This window comes from Staurois parvus, unplaced genomic scaffold (assembly GCF_062004578.1).
Source record: "Staurois parvus isolate SC_StPar_1 unplaced genomic scaffold, SC_StPar_1.0 ptg000350l, whole genome shotgun sequence".
Taxonomy (NCBI): Eukaryota; Metazoa; Chordata; class Amphibia; order Anura; family Ranidae; genus Staurois; species Staurois parvus.
In genome coordinates, this window is record NW_028318146.1 from 3,275,485 (window position 1) to 3,301,902 (window position 26,418).

General features: G+C 41.7%; 1 protein-coding gene across 3 annotated transcripts in view; it reads left to right on the top strand.

Annotated features, from left to right (window-relative positions):
• The window catches only part of CTTN (cortactin), an 82,411-nt gene that overhangs the window by 42,775 nt on the left and 13,218 nt on the right, over window positions 1–26,418 (top strand). For 2 of the 3 annotated variants that reach the window (XM_089684596.1, XM_089684594.1), the window contains exons 6-13: window positions 2,162–2,216; window positions 5,819–5,929; window positions 10,193–10,303; window positions 11,473–11,583; window positions 15,369–15,479; window positions 18,887–18,942; window positions 23,044–23,113; window positions 25,932–26,080. In XM_089684596.1, coding sequence (XP_089540722.1) covers window positions 2,162–2,216; window positions 5,819–5,929; window positions 10,193–10,303; window positions 11,473–11,583; window positions 15,369–15,479; window positions 18,887–18,942; window positions 23,044–23,113; window positions 25,932–26,080 — 774 coding nt within the window. The remainder of the gene's footprint in view (window positions 1–2,161; window positions 2,217–5,818; window positions 5,930–10,192; window positions 10,304–11,472; window positions 11,584–15,368; window positions 15,480–18,886; window positions 18,943–23,043; window positions 23,114–25,931; window positions 26,081–26,418) is intronic. The other variant, XM_089684595.1, reaches the window with a different exon arrangement.

Here is a 26,418-nt window from a genome sequence, read left to right on the forward strand (position 1 = left end):
TGGCGCTCGGCATGACAGCCGGGTGCCCAGTGCGCATGAGCGAGAAGCACTTGCGCTTTGTGATTGGTCCGGCGGCTTCTGGGATCTGTCATGTGTCCCAGGTACCGCCTTACCATTCACAAAAAGCATCGCTTCTTGCGCATGCACACTTGGCACCCGGCTGTCATGCCCAGCGCCCACACTACAGAAGCCGGGAAGACAGCGCGCCGCTGGATAGAGGAACAGGTAAGGTCCCGCTGCAGAGCTGAGCGGCCGGCCCGGTATTCTGACACGGCTGCGGTGGAAATACCGGACCGGTCGCTCCATATTCGCTCCATAAGACACACTGACATGGAGGGCCGTATTAAACCGACCCTCGGGCCGTAAATGGCCCGCGGGCCGGACTTTGGACATGCCTGCCGTAGTTTGTATGGCCCCCACGTGCTTGTATGCATGCCTTTTATAATGTTGGGGCATGCTCCTAATGAGACCACGGATGGTGTCCTGGGGTATTTCCTCCCAGATATGGACCAAGGCATCACTGAGCTCCTGGACAGCCGGATATGCAACCTGGTGGCGTTGGATGGACCAAAACATGATATCCCAGAGATGTTCTATTGGATTTAGGTCAGGTGAGCGTGGGCGCCATTCAATGGTATCAGTTCCATCATCCTCCAGGAACTGCCTGCATACTCTCGCCACATGAGGCCGGGCATTGCCATGCACCAGGAGGAACCCAGGACCCACTGCACCAGCGTAGGGTCTGACAGTGGGTCCAAGAAATTCATCCCGATACCTAATGGCCGTCAAGGTGCCATTGTCTAGCCTGTAGAGGTCTGTGCGTCCCTCCATGGATATGCCTCCCCAGACCATCACTGACCCATCACCAAAATAGTCATGCTGAACAATGTTACAGGCAACATAACCATTCTCCACGGCTTCTCCAGACCCTTCCACGTCTTGTCACGTGCTCAGGATGAACCTGCTCTCATCTGTGAAAAGCACAAGGCGCCAGTGGCGGACCTGCCAATTCTGGTGTTCATTGACAAATGCCAATAGAGCTCTATGGTGCTGGGTAGTGAGCACAGGACCCACTAGAGGACGTCGGGCCCTGAAGTCACCCACATGAAGTTTGCTTCTGGTTGTTTGGTCAGAGACATTCACACCAGTGGCCTGCTGGAGGTTATTTTGTAGGGCTCTGGCAGTGCTCATCCTGTTCCTCTTTGCATAGAGGAGCAGATACCGGTCCTGCTGATGGGTTAAGGACCTTCTACGGCCCTGTCCAGCTCTGCTAGAGTAACTGCCTGTCTCCTGGAATCTCCTCCATTCTCTTGAGACTGTGCTGGGAGACACCGCAAACCTTCTGGCAATGGCATGTATTGATGTGCCATCCTGGAGGAGTTGGACTGTCTGTGCAATCTCTGTAGGGTCCAGATAATTCCTCATGCTACGATTAGTGTCACGGACCCTGGCCAAATGCAAAAACAGAAAAGATGAGTAGGAAAAAAAATGTCAGTGGCCTCCACCTGTAAAACCATTCCTGTTTTGGGGGTCGTCTCATTGTTTCCCATTTAGCGCACCTGTTAATGTCATTAACACCAAAGCAGCTGAAACAGATGAACAACCCCCTCTGCTACTTAACTGACTAGATCAATATCCCAGAAGTTAAATTGGCTTGCTGCCATACTTTGATTAAAAAGTGTTTCTTAAATTTGTGTGTGTGTATTCATATTCATTCACTCTTTTTGCTGCCAAATGATTTGCGTACATATCTACCACAGTGAACAGCCAAGTTACTATGCTATTCCTGTTATGGTTTTCTATATCCTGGTCACCTCCCTGCTCTGAACTAAAGGTGAGGATGCCAATATATTGACCAAGGAATAAACCTGAGATTGTCAAGTGACATAAGCTGGATTGCTGAGCCAAGAGATAAATGTGTAACCTTCCTGGATGTGCCATAACGTTTCAATCCCAAAACTGGATTCACAGAATAAAAACGCCTTTGGTGCATAAAACAGTAAATATACATGCATATATGTATGTCTGGCAGATTTCTACTGTAAACTGCACAACAGGGACCTTATTTTGAATCGTTAGTATTACCCTTTTCTGTTAATTTTTTTTCTTTCCTTTTTTTCTTAATGATCTGCCCTGTGTGATCCTTTTTGATCTCTTGCAGTCTGCTTTGAGCTTTGAATATCAAGGGAAGACAGAAAAACATGCATCCCAGAAAGGTGAGAAGATGTGTGTGTGTGTGTATGTGCTACATGTTACGTGTGTGGTTTTTTTTCCTCAACCCCCTTTTGTGTCCCTTGAGCAAACATTTAGATGAGAATGACAGTGTGATGCTTGGATCTTCAAAGCGCTATTAAAGTCTAAACAAACACACAGTACATCCGCACTTTCTCACTTTATTGCAAATATATGGCTGTACAAAACAGCAATGTTCTAGTCATTTTAGAAGGATAGGAGCACTCTGCACACTAAAACACAACCTTCTAGCTTAGAAAGGGGCTTGAACTGGTCTGATCCATTGCTTGGTGAACTGGTCTGATCCATTACTTGTGTTTCATATTACCATGCTTTTGCAAAAAAGTGAGAGTTTTTAATAAAGATAAAGATCTGTGTGTGGATATACTATATGTTTGCATGCTTGAGGTATCTCCAAATTGCCAAAGGAGGTTTAATCCTGGAGCCAGGTAGACCAAGTAAGATTTGCAATCCTAAAGTGTCTTTAAAGTGCACATATAGCCAAAATATTTTGGAAGGAGTAGGGTAGGGTTAAAAATCCCCTTTCAGGTTACTTTTTTGTTGTCTGTTCACCAGTGGCAATGTTTCCCTTTTAGTTCATATCATGGCAGCTCTACAAAGAATTTCTCTTCACTTTCTGTCAGTGACAGTGATCTTCAGGACAAGTATGCATCTTCCCGGAGGGACACCGACAGCAAAAAAAATCCTTCAGATGGTTTTACACTTCTTCACTCTATCCAGACTTAAAGCAAGCTCTTGCCAATTCTTGCACTTTACTTTTTAATAGCCTCAGGAAGTGTGTAGATTAGCTTGGCGTTGGAAAATTCCGTGTGGGCACATAGCCAATGTCCCTAAATATTAGGGCTTTTAGTCTAAATGTAAAAATGTTTTGGCCTTGTCCTGTATTTTCTTGAAATGCCAGCTGGGTTGTTTGATTCAGAGACCCTGGATGGGCTGCATCTTGCCGTGACATAGATCATTGGATTCAGACTGAACAGCACAAAACCATATTAATGATTCTCAGTTGTGGTTTTTAGGGAGGACTAACAAGGGTAGTAACCCAAGCAAAATGAGTGGAGGTTTTCTGACTGCTGCACACCTCACCCCGGTCCATCAAGGCCACAACCCCAGCGTGTTTCACCTTGCCCCTGGGGCTTAATCATGAAGGGGGTAAACCCAACTTTAATTTTTTCTGCAGTAGTTCAGAGCAGCACAGCAAGTTCAAGAGATGTAAAAGTGGGAGCTGTTATCCAATTTTAGTTTTTTTGTTTTTTTTTTTTCTCCAAAATGCAGGGTGAAAGAGTTTATTTAAAGAGACCGTGTCACTAGACCATTTATTTCAACAAAAGCCTTTCCATAAGATTATATGTGCATTTAAAGTATCCTAAAAGGTTGGTGGCTGCTGCCCTCTTCTATCTTGGTTGTTATGTCAGCAGCCCCCAGAGCTGTCACTCAAGCGACCGCTTATAGTATTCTCCTTTGCTACTTCTATGGCCGCTACATAAAAGGTTATGTAGGGAGATGAAGGGAGCTGGGTCAGCACAGAGAGTAATTGGATGTGCCCAGAAGAGGAGGCCTATGACATACAAGGAGGAAGGGGCCTGTGATAGGAAGTTAACTCTTCCTGGTGTAGGCAAATTTTCTAGCTAGTTCAATAACATATTGCAGATATATAACATATTTATGTAAAAGAAAAACACTCCAAGTAATGATGTAAAATAGATTTGTTTTCTGTGCTTTTACCTGCAATTTAGTGACAGGGCCTCTTTAATGTAACTACTGTATGTGTGTAAATCACTTTTTATAAATGTTTTATGAACAGTTCTGTGTATAGTTTGTAAATATATGTACCATGTACACAAAAGAGCCATATCCATGCATAATTACACAGGTGGGCTCTGTTTCTGGTGTTTGGGACAGAGGAAAGTTACTGTTTTGTGAACTCAGATTCAGGTTAATTCAGAAAAGAATGGCGGTATTTACAAAGATTTAGTAAGGTAAGCAGCTGACCAAGATGAGTGGCGGTGATATTTAGAGATTTTTAGCAGATATAGACTGTGTACCCTGTGTCAGATTAAACAGTGAAAGCCTCTTGATACCCACAGAAATGTATATTTACTGATTCACACTTCCTTGCTGTATCAGTCTACCTTGCGTTAGCGCCATTGTGAATAAGGTCTCTGTTCTCCCACGTGACAGTGCTTGGGTCTGACAACTGGCCAGTTGGGTCACTTGGAGGAAATTCTATGCTACCAAACCTGGAAGCCCTGCTCAATTCAAGCAACAGAGCAAGGAAGTGGCAAGGGAGTGCAGATTGGCGGGTTTACCTTGCTGGGAGGTGAGTTCTCCTCCCACAAGGAGACCATATCACTTTGGACAGGGAAAGTAAGAATGTTAATTAAATGCAGTATTTAAATGTTGTACTAAAAAAAATAAAAACAATTTAGCCAAAATTGTATAAATTTAAATGGAAATAAGAGTACAAAAATACCCCTTGCTATGAGATATTCCTGGACAGTGTACCAATTAATAAAACCTAAAATACCAACGTTATTATGCAAAATGTTTCTTTTAATACTTAATCAAAATATTTTTTAAATACACAGACCATACAAAAGAGCAAACATTTAACATCAATGGTCCCCCCCCCCCCCCCCGAGGGGTTAAATATATATTTAATTGGCCTTATGTATGGTCTGTTGCTGCTTTAATCTTCCAGAGTCCTCTTTATACAGATAAGCTCCTCTGGCAGCCAGCATAATTGGTTGTCGTCATATTGAGTCCTGGCTTCATAGTGGTGCTGCCGATTACATGCATGCTATATGCACAACATCACTTGGTGGCTGAAGGGGAGACTGACATTGGAAGGAAAGGGATGTGCTTTTTCATCTATTATTGCATGTAGAGGAAAGAGGGTTAGGCTACACAGGAATGCTTCATGTTATAATTTTTTTTGTACCTCTGGGGCTGTTGGTGGCATTTGGATCCCAAAAGAAGTTAGTGTTTCTAGATAGATGTTTTTGTTTCTTTTTAATATGGAACTGCAGTGTATTTTCTTAGGAGGCTGTTTTTGAGTATGTAAATAATCCTTCCTTGAGTTTAGGCAGACAGGCTTTATTGCAGCAGAGACCTGCAATGCCTATTTTGCAATAAAATAAACGTTCCTGCCTAATCGCATTCCTTATGTACACCAAGTTGCGCATAGTGTCTTCCCAGTGTTTGCATGTCAAAATGACAAAACTCCTGTGCATGTGCAAGTCATCCTGCCCCGGCCAAGGTACAGCTGATGGCCGACTCCTGGAAGAAGGTACTGATGCCAGCAGGGGCCTTATGATCGTCGGACTGTTGGAGTAGAGGTAAATATGGCAAACTTTGGTTCTGCTATGAGTGTGGCCTACCTGCTTTATGTTGGCCAGTACTTAAAGGAACGTTTATATTTTAACTGTGCTACAATTATACCATCTTTGAACAAGAAATTTGCTGCTAAGGTTAATTGTATTAAAATGGATCTAGAGAATATTTATTTTGTGTTTTTCATTTTGTAAATGTCTAAAGCTGTTGCATAACAATACTCAATGCCTTTCAGATTACACTAGCGGCTTCGGGGGCAAATATGGAGTTCAGTCTGACCGAGTGGATAAAAGCGCCGTTGGCTTTGATTACAAGGGCAAAACGGAGAAGCATGAATCCCAGAAAGGTTTGTGTCAAAACGAGAAACGTGATTCATGACAACTAGCCTGCAGCAAGGGTTGGCCTCCTGTAACCCTGTCAAGTAGTGAGGGGCATCGCTCTTCCCAGGAATGCACAAAAGAACACTTGAACACAAATAAGACATCACTGTGTGTTCATCACAAGTTAAAACAATATTTTCTGACTTGACTCATATTGCAGATTTTCAGTCTGTGCTAGTCATAGAAACCTGCAGCCTTCTAGCTAGAGAACAGAAACTAAAAATCTAAGCATACTGCATCACACATGCCTCTAAGAGGCACTTGAAAATTAAAATAGGATCTTCATGTAGACCCTTATCCCATTCTAGACTATACTGAGGCCTGGACCAAATAAAAAAAAAAAAAAAAACTGGTGAAAGCTCTGAGCTGTCAGTCTTCATTAAGCATGGAGGGGTGGTGAGGCTTGAAGACATATTTTCTCTTTGTCCGATCCTGGATGGCATAGTAGCTGCTTTTTCAATGCAAGAAAAAGTAATTGATGCCTTATTTGGAATATTACAAAAGCTAGTTGTGTTTTTTTTTTTTTTTTTGTCAGCTTTTTAAATTATTTATATGCCAAGAGAAAATTACAGCTGTGTGCTGCATTTTTCTAAAGCAAGCCTGTTGCTATACTTTCCTACTCCTGTTGCCCACACCACTAAACATCCCTCTAATGAGACAGACAGATTCAGGAACCTGTCTATTATAGGTGTGAAACCAACCATGCTCATGAAACCAACCAATCAGATTGCTCCACACTTTGTTCATTGGGAAAAGGTGTATATTAGGGAAGGTTTTTTTTGGTTGAGTTGTGACAGGAGAAAGTGGGTCTTGAACAAGAAAGGAGAGAGAGGAGCACATACCCCATGGAGTAGCATGCATAAGGAAGTTTAATGGACAAAATAAAATTTAAATAGTTGCACTCACAAACAACTGTAGGGTATAGAGGCTTGTCAGGTGACTTGGAGGATAAGCATCATTGTGTGAGTTATCCCAGATCCCCACTTTGGCCACTGGCTTGGGGGAAGCATGGGCTGAAGTTGAAATGACACTGCTGGCAGAGGTGGATGGAGCTGCTGCAAAGTCTCAAGTCCAAGAACTAAAATCCTCCTGTTATCACTGTGTACCCCAAAATACAGGGACCAGTTTCAAAGCAATCCTGCTTCTTTATCAACCTGTGGGGTGTGCACTCCTCTCTCCTTGCTTGTTTTACTCAGGTTTGCAGCGTCAGCCCACGCAACTCAGCACCAGCATCCTCCTAATTATAGCAGCTTTTGGACTGTTGTTTAATCTGGGCTACCCTCATTTAGATATTATTATATCCATACTACTATTTCACTGTTTAAATTTATATCATTTATTAGATGTATACTCTTGGATTGATTGATTTAATTTCAGCCTCATTTTTAGGGTTTCATTGTTTTTGTTTTTTTCATCACACAATCATAATCAGCCTCTGACAATTGCTCAGCTAGTGGAGAGCCTTATTGGGCTCATCACTGCTACATAAACTACAAGTGACATTTTCCTGGGGTTGCCACAGTTTTTCCTGTGACATTAACCACTTTTGGCTTTCCTCCAGTTAATGTTTTGATAATGCTTGCATACCTCATTTGAGTTATTCATGTGAGAATTATTTGTTTTTATATATTTGCCTGTAGTTCTGCATTAAAAAAAGAAGTATGGCGTTCTTTAATTTTTTTTTAAATTTATACTTACCTAGGCGGATGTAGCATCAGTTCGATGCTGCAACTTTCCCTCGCCAATTCTAAGGGTGAGAACTCAGCGATTTACATGACCGCTGATTTCTGAGTTCTCATAGCCGCTCTGAGCAGAGAGTGGCTCAGGCTCTCAGCGGCTCGCTGAGACGACGAGCCAGGTGCCGCTCCATACTCTGGGGTGGATCCCGACTTAAAAGTCGTGATCTTTCCCCAGCCTGGACCGGCTTGTAAGAGTTATAGATGTAGATTTTATTTATTTATTTTATATATATATATATATATATATATATATATATATATATATATATATATATATATATATATATATATATAGTGTATATTCCTGCTATTGACCAAAAGGATAGCCAGGGGCTCCTTACTGTGTTACTTTATGCATGAGGCAATTACCTTCCCTTTGCTATGTTGGGTTAACCTGTTTTTGGATAAATATGTGGAGAGTCCGGGAGTTTCACAGCAGGTTGTTTGCAAATCTACCAGCATTGTAAAATGCAAGTTTGTCTGATTAGATTTGGAAAGGTCTTAGATATTCAGAGTGTACTTGTTTATGCTGAAGACAATTTTAACGTGGGTGTCATGTCCACTTTTGTATAAGTATGTTGAAGATTGCAGTTTTTTGCCATAAACAAGACAAGGAGTATCTATTTAACTTTTTAATTAAAATCTAGGCATACAGCTGTTGTAGGTCTAGACACATTGTTTGTTTGAAATCCATAAGAGCAAACATGCTCATAAAACCAACCATTCAGATTGCTCCAATATACATGGGAAAACATGTATATTAGGGAAGGTGTTTTGGTTGAGTTGTGACAGGAGAAAGTGGGTTCTCAGAATATTCATGCAGTCATCAGACACCTTCAAAGTACCCTGTCATCTGCCTTGTCTATACCTGTGTTTTATGGATTGTCTCTGAGCTGATTAACCATTAGCCGCCCGGCCAATGGCCGTTTGGCGGCTTCAGATGTGCCTCTTCATTCCGGGTGCACGCCATTTGGTAATGCAGAGCGGCGCAGCAGCGGGATCTGTCACGGGCCGTGCACCTCGGACACGGCCGATGACAGATCCGAGTACCGGCTCCCGTTGCTGGTACCATGTGACCTGCTGTGACCAATCACAGCAGGTCACATGACAGTTGTATACAATGGATGGCTTCATTCATGATGCCATCCATTGTATACTAGTGCCTAGCTGTGAATGGTCACAGCTAATCACATGCACATGTCATGTGATTAGCTGTGACCAAATCACAGCTAAGCACAAAAAAAAAAAGCTGAATGAATCGATTTCATTCAGGTAAATGCTTGCTTATAGCAAAGTAATTCTTTGCTATAAGCAAATTGTGTAAAAAAAAAAAAAAAAAAAAAAAATACTGATCACTTCCCCAAAGTAGTACAGTGTTACTATGGTAACATTGTACTACTTTGGTCATAGTAAAATATGAAAAAAAATCTTTAAAAAAATGTAATAAAAAATTAAATATAATAATAAAAAAAAAATATATTTTTTTTTTTCATACTGTCACCAGTCAGTGTCCCTGTTAACCGCCATGCCAGTTATATGATGACGCTGTACTGCACTGGTGACAGTATGTAAAAAAAAAAATTGTGAAAATAATTTTTTTAATTTTTTAATTTTCCAAAAAATTATGACATAAAAATACAACTTCAAAAAACTCGCCATGCCTCTTATGAAGTACGTCGGACTGTCTACTCTGCAAAAAGGGGTCATTTGTGGGATATCTGTACTATTCTGACATTCTTGGACCTCAAGAAATTAGATTGGCTGTCAGTACTTCAGGATTGATCAATATTCAGATCTATACCATAGTTTGTGAACTCTATAACTTTCCTACAAACTAAAAAATACATCCTAATATGGGTTATTTTCACCAAAGACATGTAGCAGAATACATCTCGGCCTAAATTTATGAAGAACAATTATTTATTTGTAAACTTTTATAACAGAAACAAAGAAAAATGTGTTTTTTTTTTCAAAATGTTTGGTCTTTTTTTGTTAATTTAGCAAAAAATAAAAACCCCAGCGGTGATTAAATACCACCAAAAGAAAGCTCTAGTTGTGTGAAGAAAATGATAAAATTTTAGTTTGGGTACAGTGTTGTATGACCGCGCAATTGTCATTCAAAGTGTGAGAGCGCTGAAACCTGAAAAATGGCCTGGGCAGGAAGGTGTAAAATTGCACGGTATTGAAACGGTTAAATTCATCTGTCTGGAAAAGAACTGTTGGACTAGTTGCTGCAGGAAAATACATTTATAAATACACGGTCTTATTGGCAGTTTCTGTGTGGACTTCCACATAACTGATATGACAACATGGCTGAGTGACATCAGCCTGCAGCAGGCTTCAGCCTGTTGTGAGCTGAAAACGGGTCACAGGAGTGCAGAACGAACCTCACTCCTGTGATCCTCAGAAGTACAGCCAAATGAGACCACACGCAAAAAGGGAAAATCTCTCTCCAAGTCTTATTCAGTTAATGCTTTTTTAATCCCACAGATTATTCTACTGGTTTCGGTGGGAAGTACGGTGTGCAGGCAGACCGTGTGGACAAAAGTGCTGTAGGGTTTGATTATCAGGGAAAGACCGAGAAGCATGAGTCTCAAAAAGGTTGGTCCACAAATGGATTTGTTATTGTGTTGTACCTGATATTTTGAGAGTGATTAAAGCAGCTTTTTTTTATAATAGTAAATACATTTTAAAGCTCTGTGCAGAATTAGAAAAAAAATGCTTATACCTATCCACGTTCATTTTGTGGATTTGTCATTATTAAGAGTCACAGCCTTTGGCAGAGTGTTTAGAATCTGACAGTTCAAGGAGTGTTGCCAGGTCCCCGCAGTGCACTGTGGTTCCATCTGCTGGCCCCTACATCACTGCAGAAAACATAGGGGCCAGCAGGAGCATCCAAAGTGCACAGCCAGGGGAGCATGCATCTGAGACACCTAGAAGTGTTCAATGTTGATGGTTCAGGCAGCAGGGTTTTTTCTGTGTTGGTTTGTTTTTTGTGTGATTTATATAGATATAGAAAGTCACTTTAACACATCCATTTACAACTGTATTCTTGAGGTCTCATTGTGTTGTATAGCCCTAAGCCTTAAAGTGGTTGTAAAGGCTTAAGATTCTTTACCTTCATGCATTCTATGCATGAGGGTAAAAAACCTTCTGTGTACAACAGCTCCCCCAGCCCCCTCAATACTTACCTGAGCCCCATCGTGATCCAGCAATGTGAATAACAGCCTTGGCTGTCCCGGGTTCCTGTCTCCTAATTTGCTCCCTCTTCCGGTCTCGGCCCGTGGCTCCCGCTACTGTCAGTCAAGCCAGTCAGCCATTGAGAAGAGAGGGTGGGGCCAAGCCGCAGCTCATTGTGTGAATAGACACACAGAGCAGCTGGTGCCCCCATAGCAAGCTGCTTGCTGTGGGGGTACCCAACAGACAGGAGCAATGAGAGCCTACAGGGGACCCGAGAAGAGGAGGATCCAGGCTGCTTTGTGCAAAACCACTACACAGAGCAGGTAAGTATAGACACATTTTGTTATTTTACAAAAAAAAATGAACCTTTAGAATCGCTTTAACTTGTTCAGAACAGGGTACAGTTTCCCCAATAAAATACCGATAACTGGCTATACCAAACACACTATGCAAACACTGTATTTCAGTTTCATAGCTAAAGGCCAAGCCGAAACCATTGATAAAACACATCCTTCTAGGTTACTAATTCTTGCTTACTCTATAATGACCCAAATTCCATATTTTGATTTTACATTTATTTAAAATTTTAGATTATTCCAGAGGCTTTGGTGGTAAATATGGTATTGATAAGGACAATGTGGACAAGAGTGCTGTCGGGTTTGACTACCAAGGGAAGACTGAGAAGCATGAATCACAAAAAGGTTTAGTATCCATAACAATTTGTTTCCTACAGCTCCTCTGGCCTATAGCAGTGCCAAGGTCACATTCCACCCATAAATGTACCATGTGTGGATGGACATGAAACTTGAAATGCAAATATTGGAAGATGTTTGGAAATAAGTGAATATATGTAGAAAACTTTATTTTCTTGTATGGAGAAAAACACTTAACATGAAAAAAACTTAACTTCCTTGGGTTATTTATTTTGTGCTTAACATGGTGGTTTTGATTTGTGTGGTCAGTGGTGGCAGTTGATGAACATGTATTTCCCCCCCCCTTTTTTTTTTTTTTTTTAATATGCACTTCCCCCTGTTTATGTCTCATAAATTGAACAAGCTAGCTACTCAACTGGGAACCAGCTTTCCAATCCTGTTCCTGCAGACTCCAATTATAACCTGAGTATCCCATGCCCTACCTTATTCATTCTACATGAGCACAATTCAACACATGCCTACCCATGCAATTATGGTAATGTACTTACCCATCTGGTGACTATAGAAAAAAGGACTGTAGATGTTAAGCTTAGTCACCACTCTTCCCCCTAACCTGATTGGCCTGTAAATGAAAAACCGCACACTAATGATGTCATCATTGTGTGCCTCCCACCTGTATATTTATTCAGAGCCGAGTGTCAGTGCTTTGCTAACCATTGTGAAGATATTTGCCAGCACATCACAGATCATTAAATTGAGTCCAAATGTTGTTTATTGAAAAATGATCACATCACAGATAAGCAAATGCAACGTGTCGGAGCCACGCAGGACCCCTTCATCGGGCATACGATTAAGATTTTATTTTTATATATATTTATATATATATATATATATATATATATATATATATATATATATATATACTTTTTTTTTTTTTTTTTTTACATGCACACTATAGAGGTTTGAGGTCCAATGATATCTTCAAAATGTATTTTACTGTAGCTAAAATTAGCAAATGTAAACTTTCTAGGTGGCTGGCATAGAATTTATTGCAAAACCTAAGTTCTTTACATCTGCTGACCATTTAAAGGTGTTCTCCAGTGTTTATCTCTGCCCATTGTTTGAAAGACTCTAAGGGATGCCTGTCTCCAAAGGAGCTTTTTGAGCACCTTTGCCCAAATTCAGATCTCTATAATTTTTGTTTTTGATCAAATAAGCTTGTTTTGGAGCTATTAAAACCGTTTAATACCCATATCCCACCCTCCCATATCCCACCTTCCCATATCCCACCTTCCTATATCCCACCTTCCTATATCCCACCTTCCCATATAGGCACAGAAAATATATTTGCAACAAAAATACAATACAACAAGACACACAAAGCTTACAAACTCAGACATTAGGTTCAGCATTCTACTCTCAAGATGTTTTGGACTCCTGCTTAACCCCCAACATTAGCACATTGGAAGAGGATGTCTTCATGATTATTTCAATTGCAGTAGTTGAGATATTAGCTGAGGTGGGGCTAATCGCAGAATCTCCAACCAGTCTTGGAACAATTTCAAAAAAGGTTTTTGGGCACATGCCTACATTGATATCTCAATCTTTCTCTAAGAAGCATAGAAGTAACCTGTTCTGTTCATAATTGTTTAGTCAGAGAGCTTGGGGATAACAGATCCTTATATTTTAAAAATACATTTCATCAATATGCAAATGTACAATGCTGCCATCACTGACTGAGACTTGGAGAAACGGACCTTTTTAGTCTGTCAGATGTCGTCCTCTATGGTTCCTTCTGCCGGTTTCTTTTTCCTTCATGTTTACAAACCAACTGTAACATTCCAGTATTCTGCTTGGTGGCAAGGTGGAGGAAAGAACTAATGACATTGGTCCTCCTCATTCTAATGCTTGGTGTGTCCCCTTATATCATGTGATCTCTTTGAAACTTTTTCTTTGTCCTTTGGAAAGAGGCTTGGCATCTACCAGGTTCTTTCTACTGATTGGTGAAATGGAAATTGCCATAGGCCGACAACTTGCTGTACTCTGCTTAAATCTACCATTCGATCATTTATTTGGTAGTATGGAACAGGAAAATTTTAACTAGGGATGCACTGATATCGGTATTAGTAGTGATACCGAGTATTTTCATGAGTACTCGTGAAAATGCTCCCGAAACCAATACTTTGCGGTGAGATTTGCGTCGATACGAAATGATTGGGCGCAAATTGCACTGCAAAGAACAGGATACGATATGAACAGGAATGTGGTGCGATTCCTGTTGAAATCGCATGTGGTTTCCCCACCGCTCCTGTGTGAACCCAGCCTGAATTTACACAGGAGCGGTATGGGAAACCTCCCTGCACCGAGAGGGTGCTGACCAATCAGAAGCTGTCTAGCCCGCTGCAAGGAGAGAAGAGAAAGCTGTGGGATTTCAAATCCCCAGACCTGTGAAGTGGCTTTTGCTTGTGTGATCGCATAGGATTGGTGCAGGGAGGTTTCCAGCACCACTCCTGTGTAAACTCAGGCTATAACAAGCCTGGGGTCACACAGGAGTGGTGGGGAAACCACATGCGATTTGGATAGGAAACGCATCTCATTCCTGTTCAAATCGTATGCTGTTCTTTGCAGTGCAATTTGACCCATTTATTTTGTATGGACGCAAATCGCACCGCAAACTATCAGTACTCAGTATTGGCGAGTACTTGACCACAGATTTAAAAAAAAAAAAAAAAAAAAGTATATCGATGCATTCCTACTTTTAACTTTGAAAATATAGATTTTGGGTAAACTAATATTAAAGACTTTGGTAGTTAAAAGCCAACCCATCTAGTAAATTGATATTTCAGTTTTGTGCGGGTGCTAAAGAGTTGAATCACATGCTGGATATGTTTTACAAGTATTGCAGAAAACCTTTCCCACCAGAATCCTCAGCTCTCCCCAACAAATGCAACAGTTCTAGTTGTGCTGGTGTTTTGCTCTTTCCTTAAAGCAGAAAAAAACCCAAAAACAAAAACTTAGAGGGATTCTAGATATTTTATACATGGTTACATTGGTCAAGCTTGGACCACTGTAACTATGTATATACCATACATGGCCGATGCCGCTGGAAGATGAAAAATCACTGAAGCAAACACTGCTACTCCAGTGATCTCCACTTGCTTCTTACTTCTGGGTCCTGCGCCGAGCAGCTGGCTTGCAGCACTCTGAACACTGATTGGCCGCTCAGCTTTGCATTTTCTGAATGAAATGCAAAGCATTGACTGATTGGACGAGGTGGAGAGGTAGGGTGGTGATGTCATGCTCTCCACCTAGTTCAATCAGTGAATGCTTTGCATTCATTCAGAAAATGCAAAGCATACTCTGAATGGCACCCGTGCCGAGTGTCCAACCTATGTTCACAATGCAGCAGGCCAGCCGCTCATGAAAGAACCCAGAAGCAAGTAGAGATCATTGGAATAGCGGTGTCTACTTCAGTGATTTCCAGCTTTTGGGGCATCAGCTAGGTGTGGATTTTGCATAGTTACGTTGGTCCAAGCTGGATCATTAGAGCTATGTATATAAAAAAAATATACCGCTTAAGTCTCATTAGCACTCACTATTATATTTATTATATTCCATTTCAAACATTTTCCTGTTCATGCCTTATGAAGTGAACCATAATTCCAGATGTTTGAACATGTGCAATTTCCATTTCATGCGGTCAGCCTAAAACTTGTTACCTTCCTAATATGAAGTACTAAGCAACAGCACACATTAATAACTCATAACCTGTCAATTGTGCATGGGGTGTCTCTCATTCCTGTTTAATGGCTCGTGGATTTCTGTGTGTGTAGACTATGTGAAAGGGTTTGGAGGAAAGTTTGGTGTGCAGACAGACAGACAAGACAAGTGTGCACTTGGCTGGGATCACCAAGAGAAACTGCAGCTACATGAATCCCAAAAAGGTATTCTGTAATGTCCGACCATTCTGTGTTTTGTCTGTTCTCGTCTTACCTTCTCATGTCCACTGGCTGTTCTACACTTTACTATGTGATGGGCATTTAACACTAACAAATATTGATAATTCTTCTAGGGTATTCAGTTTTTTTACTATAATTTTATTTTTACAGACTGTCCTGCAACCTTCAATAAATTGACTTGCATTAAAAAAAAAATCTGTGGAAATGCATCTATGTAGATTTATATATTGGGTGTGGATATCGTGAATGCAGCTGTGTTCCAGGGCATAATTTAGTTGGGACTTGTGTCAATGGACTTTTGTTTTTCAAACCAATATTGCTTTCCTATACACGGTTATAAATGCAAAGCCTGCATGAAGCAGGTCAGAAGCGGGTCAAATGCAGATCCAATGCACCTGTCAATGAATTCTGAATTGATGTTAAACCAGTTTCATTGACACAAGTCCAAAGCCTATCAACACATGCCCACAATTTGCAGGGTGCAAGAATTAAAGTGGAATTCCGGGATAACCCCATCTACTTTTTAACTGTCCTCTCCACCCTCTTAACACTTATGCTGACTAACCTGTGTGTAAAAAAAGTGCTCTTACCTATTTTCAGGCCTCTCCAGTTACGTGATATTCCAGCACCTGCTGCAGGGGAGAGGTGAGAGCGCTCAAACAATGGCAGGTAATGCTTTGGAGCATGACATTACCCTTAGGCTTCAATGGCCCATCCGTTGGCAATTCCTTCTTCCCTGCAGCGGCGTTGGCTGACACAGGGGAGCCAGATCACGTGACCTCACAGGAGCAGGCTGAAAATAGGTAATTATTGACATCTTTCTTACACACGTTAGTCAACATATGTATTAGGAGGGGGAAGGAACAGTTTTAAGAGTAGTTTGAGTTATCCCAGCATGTCACTTAATGTCTCTTTATTAGGTGATTAATTTACTACCAAATACAAGCTCTTCTGCAACTTTTATTTAAAGTCAAAGTAGGACTTCAGTCAACCTGTCCTCAGCATTCTGGGGAGAGTGGAGAAGAGTTAAAAAGTTAAAACTCTCCTTGGTTTTTGTTTTGTGTCCCCCGAGTGAGATTTTCACTGACTTCCTCAGTGGCCTTCAAGAGAGGAAACCAAAATTTAAAGAAAAAAAAAAAGCCAGAGGAGAAAAACTTGACATAACCTTTTCCCCCAGAAGTGTTTTTTTTTTTTTAAATGAATGTGTGACTGAAGTCTTGCTAAAAGTAGAACTCAAACAAAACTCGTACTTACATAATTAACAGTGTACCCACTTATAATGAAATAACCAGACTAGCCCAGTTTAACGGGTGCATACAGTAATCTTGTTTTCACAGTTGGTATACATTTTAATCACAGATTTTTTTCAGTTGAAATTTGATGGCTTAAAAAAAGAGTGCTATTGGATTATAGTTACATTTCTTTTGTGTTATATATAGCATGTAAAATTCTATTTTCGCAATTAGAAAAAGTTGCTTTTTGATTCAACATATTAAGAATAGCTTTAAAGTTTTAGAAAACCTAATTTAAGAAAACCCTGAGAAAAGTGGCACAGTTAGTTTCTAGATGTTTTGCATAAACAGATCTTCAGAACAGAGCCCAGATCTTCATTTTTGAGTTCCGGCCCACATGAAGATCTTTAAAGATGAATTCCAGGTATAGATATTTTACACATAGTTGCACTGGTCCAGTTTGGGCCAATGTAACTATGTATATACCATACATGGCCAATGCTTCCTGGGAGCTGGAAATCACTGAAGTATACACCTTTACTCCAGTGCTCTTTACCTGCTTCTGGATCTTGTGCTGAGTGTCTGCACTTCTGCTCACTGAACACAAGAAGCCTGCCACTCAGCACTGGTGCCATTCAAAGAATGCTGTGTATTCATTCAGAAAATACCAAGCGTTTCTGATTGGATGGAGGATGTCACTCTCCAACTCATCCAGGCAGAGAAATCTTTGCATTCATTTGGAAAATACAAAGCATGCACTCAACAATACCTATGCTGAACAGATGACTTCCTGTGTTCAGAATGCAGCAGGCCAGTTAGCTCAGCACAGGACCCAGAGGCAAGTGGAAATCACAGGAGTAGTGATGTCTACTTCAGTAATTTCCAGCTTCTGGGGGCATCAACCTGATAAGGTAAATGCATAGTTAACTTGGTCCAAGCTGGACCAATGTAACTATGTATAAAATATCATGCCTAGATTTCATCTTTAGGGCTCGTTCACACTAGGCTGTTTTGCCAACGCTTGCCAAACGCCCCTATAGTGTTTGGCAAGCGTTGGTCCGGTGTTTGCGGAGCGTTTTTAACGCTCGGCAAACGCTACGCAAACGCCGCATGCGCGGTTTAGCAGCGGTTGCTAGGCGTTTGCCGAGCGTTAATAACGCCCCACAAACGCCTATAATGCAGTTTGAGTGGTGTTACCGCTCCGCAACCGCGTCGCAACCGCACCGCAAACGCCGGCCGGGCGTTTGTGGAGCGGCACCATAGACGAGAATAGGAGGCTTCAAAGCCTCCTGACTCGACCAGAGGCGTCCGTTTTGCCGCGACGCGACGCAAACGCTCCTGTTAGAACAGCACCATGTGCTGTAATGTGCAGAGTTGGCAGAGGCGTTTGGGAAGCGGTAGAAATGCTTCCCAAACGCCTCTCTGCCGCCTGCACACAAGGCTAGTGTGAACGTAGCCTTAAAGTGAACCTCTCATGAGAGATATTTGGGGATGCCACTGTTAATTACCTTATCTAAATGTTGGCTAACTGCAGTGCTGGCCCAATAACTTAATTACATTTTGAGTTAAGAACCAGTTGTGCGGATTAGAAAATTCAGAGGCCTTTTTCTATCCATATTTGTCTTGGGTCAGTGTTTGACAGTTTTGAAGAAACTCAGCATGACAGCCAGGCAAGCTAGAGTTTTCAGGAGGAGGGGGCATAAACGGCACTCTGAACTTTTAGAATAAACCTGTCAGGACAAACACATTCAGTTTCCAAACAATAGCTAACATGGCAAGCACTGTAAAACTATATGAAATAAATGCTTACCTGAGCTCGCTTGTTGTAGTGGTGGGTAGTCCCCTTATGGTCTGTAGTGCTTCTGACATTTCTTAACACACTCCTTAGTTCCTCCTATTTATAGTGGCACAATTGGCTTAACATTTTCTGTATGGCAGCCATTACTAGGCCTCAAATGTAACAGCTAGTAATTCTACACCTTGCAGCAGTCTGTTGCAAATGAAAGCTATATTGGTCTCCCATCAGTCTTGGAATACGTTTTTGTTTTTGCTTTTTTTTTTTTTGCTTTTTTTTTTTTGTGTTTTTGTTTTTTTCATGTATTATTCAAAATGTGTGACGTTCTTTTTCAATTAACACCCTATTTGCCGATATGCTTATAGATTATGCCAAGGGATTCGGTGGAAAATATGGTGTACAGAAAGATCGAATGGACAAGGTATCTTCATATATTACAGGAAAAACAATATTTGTGCTTTTGATCTGTGTCTCAAGGAAGAACCTATGGTGGCACACCTGCAGGGCCAGTCCTCAGCTGCATTGCCTGCGTCCATAGACAAAGACAGCATGGTTCAGCTCTGTTCCCTCATCACAAGGCTTGACTGACAGCAGTGGGAGCCAATAGCCCTGGATGCCTTATTAAAGCCTGTTAGAGCAGGGAGAGCTGTTACAGATGGGCATGTGAAAGCAGGCAGTATGTCCAAGAGAGGAGTGTGGGAGCTATAACAGGCAGTATGTGCAAGAAAGGAGTGCAATATGTATTATTATTATACAGGATTTATATAGCTCCAACAGTTTGCACAGCACTTTACAAAATGAAGGTAGACATTACAGTTACAATACAATTTAGTACAAGAGGAAACAGAGGGCCCGGCTCGTTAGCTTATGATAAGGCAGCATGTGCAGAAGATCGCGGAGGGTATGATTGGGTGTAGTAAGCCTAGAAGTTTGAATTTTTTGATAGAAGGCAATGTGCAGTAGATGAGTGCAGAGGATTTGTTGGGGACAATATAGGCAGGAGGAAAGCGTGCGGTGCATGGCAGCAAGAAGTATGCACAGAAGAGGGGTGCGGAGAGTAATACAGAGTGAATTTTTGTGCAGGAGAAGAGTACAGACAGTAAAACGGTGGGCAGAATGTGCAGGAGAGGAGTATGGTAGTTATGGCAGTAGGTGCCAGGGAGGTGTCCATAAGAATGACAGTGGGTAATGTGTGCAGGAGGGGATTGTGGCTGGTATGACAGCGGAAAGAAGTTGATCTCTTGACTCACAAGTGATGGTTACGGATCTTTCCAATTATTGGTAAAATCACAAAAAAACTATGATCCTAGCCATCCAGGTGAATGATGGTGGTAGGGAATTGTGCCTCATAATGTATGTGGCTTCCATTTTTCTAAACTAATTATAGAGCAGCACACAGGATCTGTTAAAAATCCATATCCACGAAATGGGCCCTGGAAACTGAAGCAGGTTTTTGTGGAACAGTGGAGGTGGTGAGTATTGTGTTGGCAGTACTGTGATCAGTGAAGGTAGCAGAGAGGATCCTAAAACAGAAGTGTGTCAGTGCAATTGGGGACAATTAGTGGTTGAAAAGGAATCCCCAAAATTCAGTGATGTGGGAGATGGGACAAGGCTTTGTTTTAAGGAACTGTGTCAACAGAAAATGGAGCATTGGAGCTCAGATCCCCACTGTGGCACAATTGTTAGAGATGTGACCTTTATTTGGCGTGGTCCATGGAATCATTGGGAGAGATTATCGCACATGTGCTGGAGACTGGGTGCTGAGGGGTTGATGGATGTGCGCTGGGTGCAAAGTGGGTGTTATGCATATCCTGGGGGCTAGCTGCTAAGAGTTAAATTCACTGGGTACTGTCAGCATAGAGATTAATGCACATAAGCAAAAGGATAGGCGCTAAGCATTTAAAGCACACACATTGGGTAGTGAGTGCTGAGGGGTTTACATACATGAGCTTGATACTTGGCACTGAGAGGTTAACATGCATGCCTAGGGACTGAATACTGAGGAGATAATGTTCATGGGCAGAGTACTGGGCATTTAATGGTCATCACTTACATGTAGAGGACTGGGCACTGAGGAGTTAACACACCTGTACTGTGGCAGGATACAGGCATGCGACTACTGGGTGACCTAACGCATTCAAACCCAATCCCTGGACTGCACAATGGGAAATGACCACTACAGAGGGGGGCAGAGGCTGCTGCTGAAAGGAGCTTCACTATGAGTGCCGAAACTCTAGAGCAGGGGTGTCAAACTCCATTTCATTGCTGGGTGCATCAGCTTTGTGGTTGCCCTCAAAGGGCCAGTTGTGTCTGTAAGACTAATGTCCAGAGAACTCCACTTTCCCTTATATCAGATGTTAAGTGCCCCCACCCCACCACCATTAGAAGACAAAAGTTCCCTCACCCTCTTTTACATCACAGTGCACCTCCCTTACCTTGTGCTGCTGGAGGTGGAGCTGGGAAGCAGAAAGTGCAGGGTCTGGAGAAGAACCAGAGGAGGGCTGGATTCAGCTGCCAGAGTCTGACGAATGCCGAGACCAGAGGAGGCAAAGACAAGGGGGTGCTACGGCTGCACAGAGGGGCAGCATCTGTGGGGGGAGTTCTATTGTCCCCTCTGCTGCTGACTGCCAAGACAGGGGGGATGGGCAGGGGGTTGGGGTAAGGCAGACACAAGCCTCTTCACGGCTTCACAGAGAAGAGTAGGATCTGGCGGAGTTGTTCTGTGCTCTTCTCTGCTGCTGACATTTGAGACGGGGTGGGGGCGGAGATGAGTGAGATGCTGCACCTGCAGGAGAGGTGTGCGGGCCACATGAATTTGAGCACACTTGGCACGTACGCTAGACCATGTGTCTGTGCTCAGAGTGCATTGTATACAGGGAGGACATGCACAGTGTTCAATGTGCAGTTTGCATAGACAGAGTGTGACTGCAGACAGATGGGTCTCTTGAAGTGAAACTAGAGAGTTGGAGAAAAGAGTTAGAGGACAGACCAATGTGTGTGCTGAAGGGGGGGGGGGGGGGGGGATACAGGGGTACAAACTGTGCGTGCGCCAGTGGTGGGATACAAGGGAGAGACCAGTGTGTGTGTGTGTGTGTGTGTGTGTGTGTGTGTGTGTTTTGGAGGAGTAATAAAGGGGAAAAACCCCAAAGTGTGTATGTGGCCGAGGGGGATACAGGGGAAACACCAGTGTGAGTGCCCACGCCGGAAGGGAAAGGTGTGTGTGTGTGTGTGTGTGTGTGTGTGTGTGTGTCTGTGTGTGTGTGTGTGTGTACACATGGGAAAAACACAGTGAGTGTTCTGAAGAAGAGATAATGGGGTAAAACTAATAATGTGGGATCTAACTGGAGAGGGAGGCTTAATGTCACTGGGGAATGCCAGGGAAAGCCAGAATTGCACAGTGGCGAAATATGAAAGTAGAACTTAAAACTTACATGATATTTATATTATACCAGCAGTCCTGTGGACATTAGATATGTGCATGAATACACGCACTAGGGTCAGTTTAGGCCAGTGATTGGTAATTTGCCAGTATATCTTGCTTAGGATGAAACCCACACTAAAATGCATACTGGCATTTCTTTCACAGTCTGCAGGAGCAATACAAACATATGTTAATTGAAATTCATTTATGATTTAACAATATGAAATTAACAAGCTGTTTCATTGTTCTGCTGTTTCACAATTACTTCTGTTGACTTTGCTAGGCCATGCATGTTTCCAGTGTAGCATATTTCTAGTTTTCTGGAATCAAACTAAATACTGAAGTCTATGTATTTGCAGCTTGCGAAGTGTCCTAAATTGTACATACTGGCAAAATTACATTTTTCAGTGTCAGTAGTACATTGAATGTAGACTTTTACATTATCTTCAGTTGTCAGTTTCCCTTCCACCCCCCATCACATATTGATCCTGCCTCTATGCCTCCTTTTTTCAGCACTTACCATAGAGGGCTGACACCACTTTAACTGCTTTTCTCAATTTACAGCCACGTTGCCACCCACTCGCCACCCCCCTTTGCAGCACATAGTCACAGTGGCACCTCATGCCTCCCCCAGTTTTTGGATAAAGTAGGTTATGGGGGGAATCTCCCCACAGCAACACCGAGCGCAGTCAAAAAAAAAAAACTGACCGGTTCTAACCCTTCCCTACTCTACTCGTATATGATCGCTGCATGAGCGATTACATGCAAGTGGGCACGATTAGCTGGGGGAGCCTACCGTTGCTTTCAACAGGGCTACTAGTCACTGGGAACCCACACTTGGGTTCTCACATGTAATTGATGTTTGGTGCATTAGTTTAGATGCACTTTAAGTTGAGTTCAAGGAATACTGGCATAATTGCTTCATGGGTCAGTTTCAGCATCATCCATAATGTCTAAGTCATGCTTGGCATACAACATTTTCTTTTGCTTTCATTATGTAGTCAATAGACATAGTGAATAAATTTGGTTTGCATTGTACAGTATGTGTATGCACTAAAGAGAACACATCAATACCTGTTACGTATGCTTTACATTTTACAGGCGGCTGCATCCTTTGAAGATATAGAGAAAGTGGCACCAAGTTACCAAAGAACTCGACCAGTGGAAGTCGGTATGTAATAACTATTTGCCATCCTTTTGATATGGACTCTTCGAGAGGTACTTTAATTGGCTATTAAAATGCACGTTAATCTAAAATTATTAAAATGGCTCCCCCCTCTAGTCCCAGCGTCGTCGTCGTTTGCCTTTTCTTAGTTGTTTTTCTGCCTGGTGATCCTGCCAATTTGCAAACCAACAGCCTAAAGGTGACAACGCTTCCTGAGCAGGAGCAACCTTGTCACCCATGCTTCCTGTGGTCACCAGGTTGATATTAGTGTGCCAGCACTAACAGTGCTCCACAAGGAGCACAAGGCTTCATAGGACATCATTGGATAGGATTTACACAGGTGCCAGAAAACCATTGTGGCTGATGGGAGTACGTTGGATGGGAATTCTACAGCAAAAAAGTAAGCATTAAAAAAGAAAACTTCCATTTGCTTTGCTGATGAAGGGCAAAGCAACAGATTCACTATAATCCCCCTTCCCCCAGTAGCCAATATTTATCCTTTTGCGTTGCTGCACTTAGACAGTGCTGTAGAATTTTCCCATTCTACATTGTTGCTGCATAATGAGTGACCCAACACTGTTACATGGACTGACAATATTCAACCAGGGGTACTTCAAATATCCACCAATGCAGACAAGATGTAATATGACCTCCAGCTTGAATTAAAAACTGCACTTACATGTGTGTTTTTAAAATCTGAGTGGACTGAGTTACATACTCCACGGTACCTGGAAGTAACCGGTATTTTCTTCATACCACTGCCTCCCCATTCATCTGCTAGGGACAAGGGAAAGCTGAATATTTGCTGATGGGGTGGAGAGCAATAAATCAAACCTGTTGTGCTGTGGTACATGGGTAAATCGTAGGTGTTGAAAAAACTTGATATGTATTGGAGTTCAGCTGCAATTATTTGAATATACCAAGTTATGTTATATCTATTGTAGAGGAATTTGTATTTTAGTGTCAGACTTTTCCAGGACTTGGTAGATAACCACACAGATGTTATATTGTAATCTTCACTCAATGGACTGAGGCTATTAGTGATGATAACAGGACTATTTAACCTGGTTATAAAGACTGCACTGTTGTCTTGCCAGCAGAAAGGTTACAAAAGTTGAGTGCTTGGCTGTAGCTCCTTTTTAAAGTGAAAATAAACCCTCCTATAATTTTTCAGCCATGGAAGCTGCTATTTTAGCCGCTGTTTGATCTTGAACTGCCATGATGCTGCACATGTGTTCAGTTATGTTACCAGCCATTTGAAGGACAGTTTGATTGAGAGCACCAGAAAATGGGACAGTTACGTTCCTGGCATGTGTAACGTTTTAAAAATCTCTTTAGTTCTGCTTTAAATAGTACCCAAATTATCACAAAATGATTCTGTTGAAGAAATATGAACTGTTTGTCGGTTGGTTTATTATCTACCAAGGAATTTATTTTTTTCTTGTAAAGTTAAACTTCAGGGAAAAGTGTTACCCTTGCAGTGTGGCTACCCATTTCCAAAGCAGTACAAGGGTTAAATGCTTATTTTTGTCTTGGGGATAACATATCCCTTTCCGCCTTCCAGTTGCATAAGCGATCTCCCAAGCATCTTCTCTTCACCATTTCAGTGATTTCACTTGGACACCATCCTGTATAATGCAGAATCAGGGTCCTGCACTGTAAGTGAAAAGGGCTGCTTTTTATATTCTCCTTTTAGAAAAAAAATAATCATTTAACCCTTGTGGTCCAGGCGGTCCACTGCAGGAGTCCATTTTTTATTTTACTGGGAGTTTAGCTTAAAATCCTGCTCCAACCCCTTCGTGTCAAGAAGTAATTGAAACCTGTATGATCAGAATAATCTTTGCAGTCGGAACTGTGGGAGCTCTGCCCAAAAAGGCAAGCAGAGAAAATTATTTCTGTGCCTTGTTATGCACTGTATTTGTGATGAGACCATTTTAGCAGATCAGGACTTTGCTCCTTGATATCAAAGCTGACCCCTGTTAATTGATGATCTGAAAACTGGCAGAAGAAATATTAAGTAGCAAAAGTAGAGAAAGCACAGATCCACGGAATAAATGAGGTTGAAGCGGGGGAGATCCTTCGACTACAGTTCCTTTAGGTACAGCTTCCTCTCCAGCAAGAAGAACAGTGAGCAGCATAGTATTGACATCTCAAAATATCACCCTAAAGCTGGCCATACATGGATCAACAGGCAGATTGAGAAAAAAAAAATAACAAAAAGACAGAATCCCCACCCACAGAAGCAAGATGGATAGAGGCATCCTTCCCGCTGCACTATTGTATTTTGACAATGAAGGCTCTTTTAATATCAGAATACACTAATCAGCGCTACAGCTGATTGGCTGCAGGTGCTGATTGAATTTAAATTGACCAACAATCCATTCAAGAGGAGTCGATAATTTGATCAAAGTCTGTCTGACAGGAACAGCCATAGATGGATCAAAATGCAACCAGTCCCTTCTGAACCGTTCAAATTTTGATCCATCTATGGCCAGCCTAAATCTAGTAAGGCAAGTAGTCAGTCAGCAGTTACTTAGATGATCTCACCTCTGATATACAGCTATGAGGCTCAAGGTATAGGACTGCCTAGGCACAGGTCATACATGTCTAATTTTCAGGAGGAATTTAAGATTTAGAAAGTACTTTTTTCAGGTTACTGCTTAGGTGCACTTACCTTTCCTAGTTGGTCCCTGTAACATAGCAGATCTTGACTTTTTGAGTTCAAGTCCACTTTAATGATTTCTTTTTCTCAATATACATCATGTTCTAGTATGTCAAATAATTGGTGGTTTCTTTGAAAATACACAATTTATATGCTTTACAGAGGGAAATAAAGCCAGCAATATCCGGGCAAACTTTGAAAACCTTGCAAAAGAAAAAGAGCAGGAGGACCGGAAGAAGGCAGAGATGGAGAGGGCACAGAGGATGGCACAGGAGAAGCATGAACAAGAACAGGCTCGCAAGAATATTGAGGTCAGTGTAGAACATTATGTAAACTGAAAAGGCATGTGTTTGTATTTTTGTGAGTTATATGACTAACCATTTGTGGTATTAAACATACTATACATGACCATTGCCGATTTTGTCTATGGATCTCACAAAACAGATTTATTTTGTTTTTTTTTAACTATATGTATTCTGTAATCCTAAAGCGATATTCAACCCCCAGTTTTTGTTTTTTTAAGCACTTTCAGCTGCTGATTTGATCACTGACTTAGTATGCAACTTTGATATCTTTTAATTCTTTTCTATGTTCCATTTTAAGCTCGTGCCATGACCCCTGCCCCAGGTTTTTCCTTTTAGAGTGACAC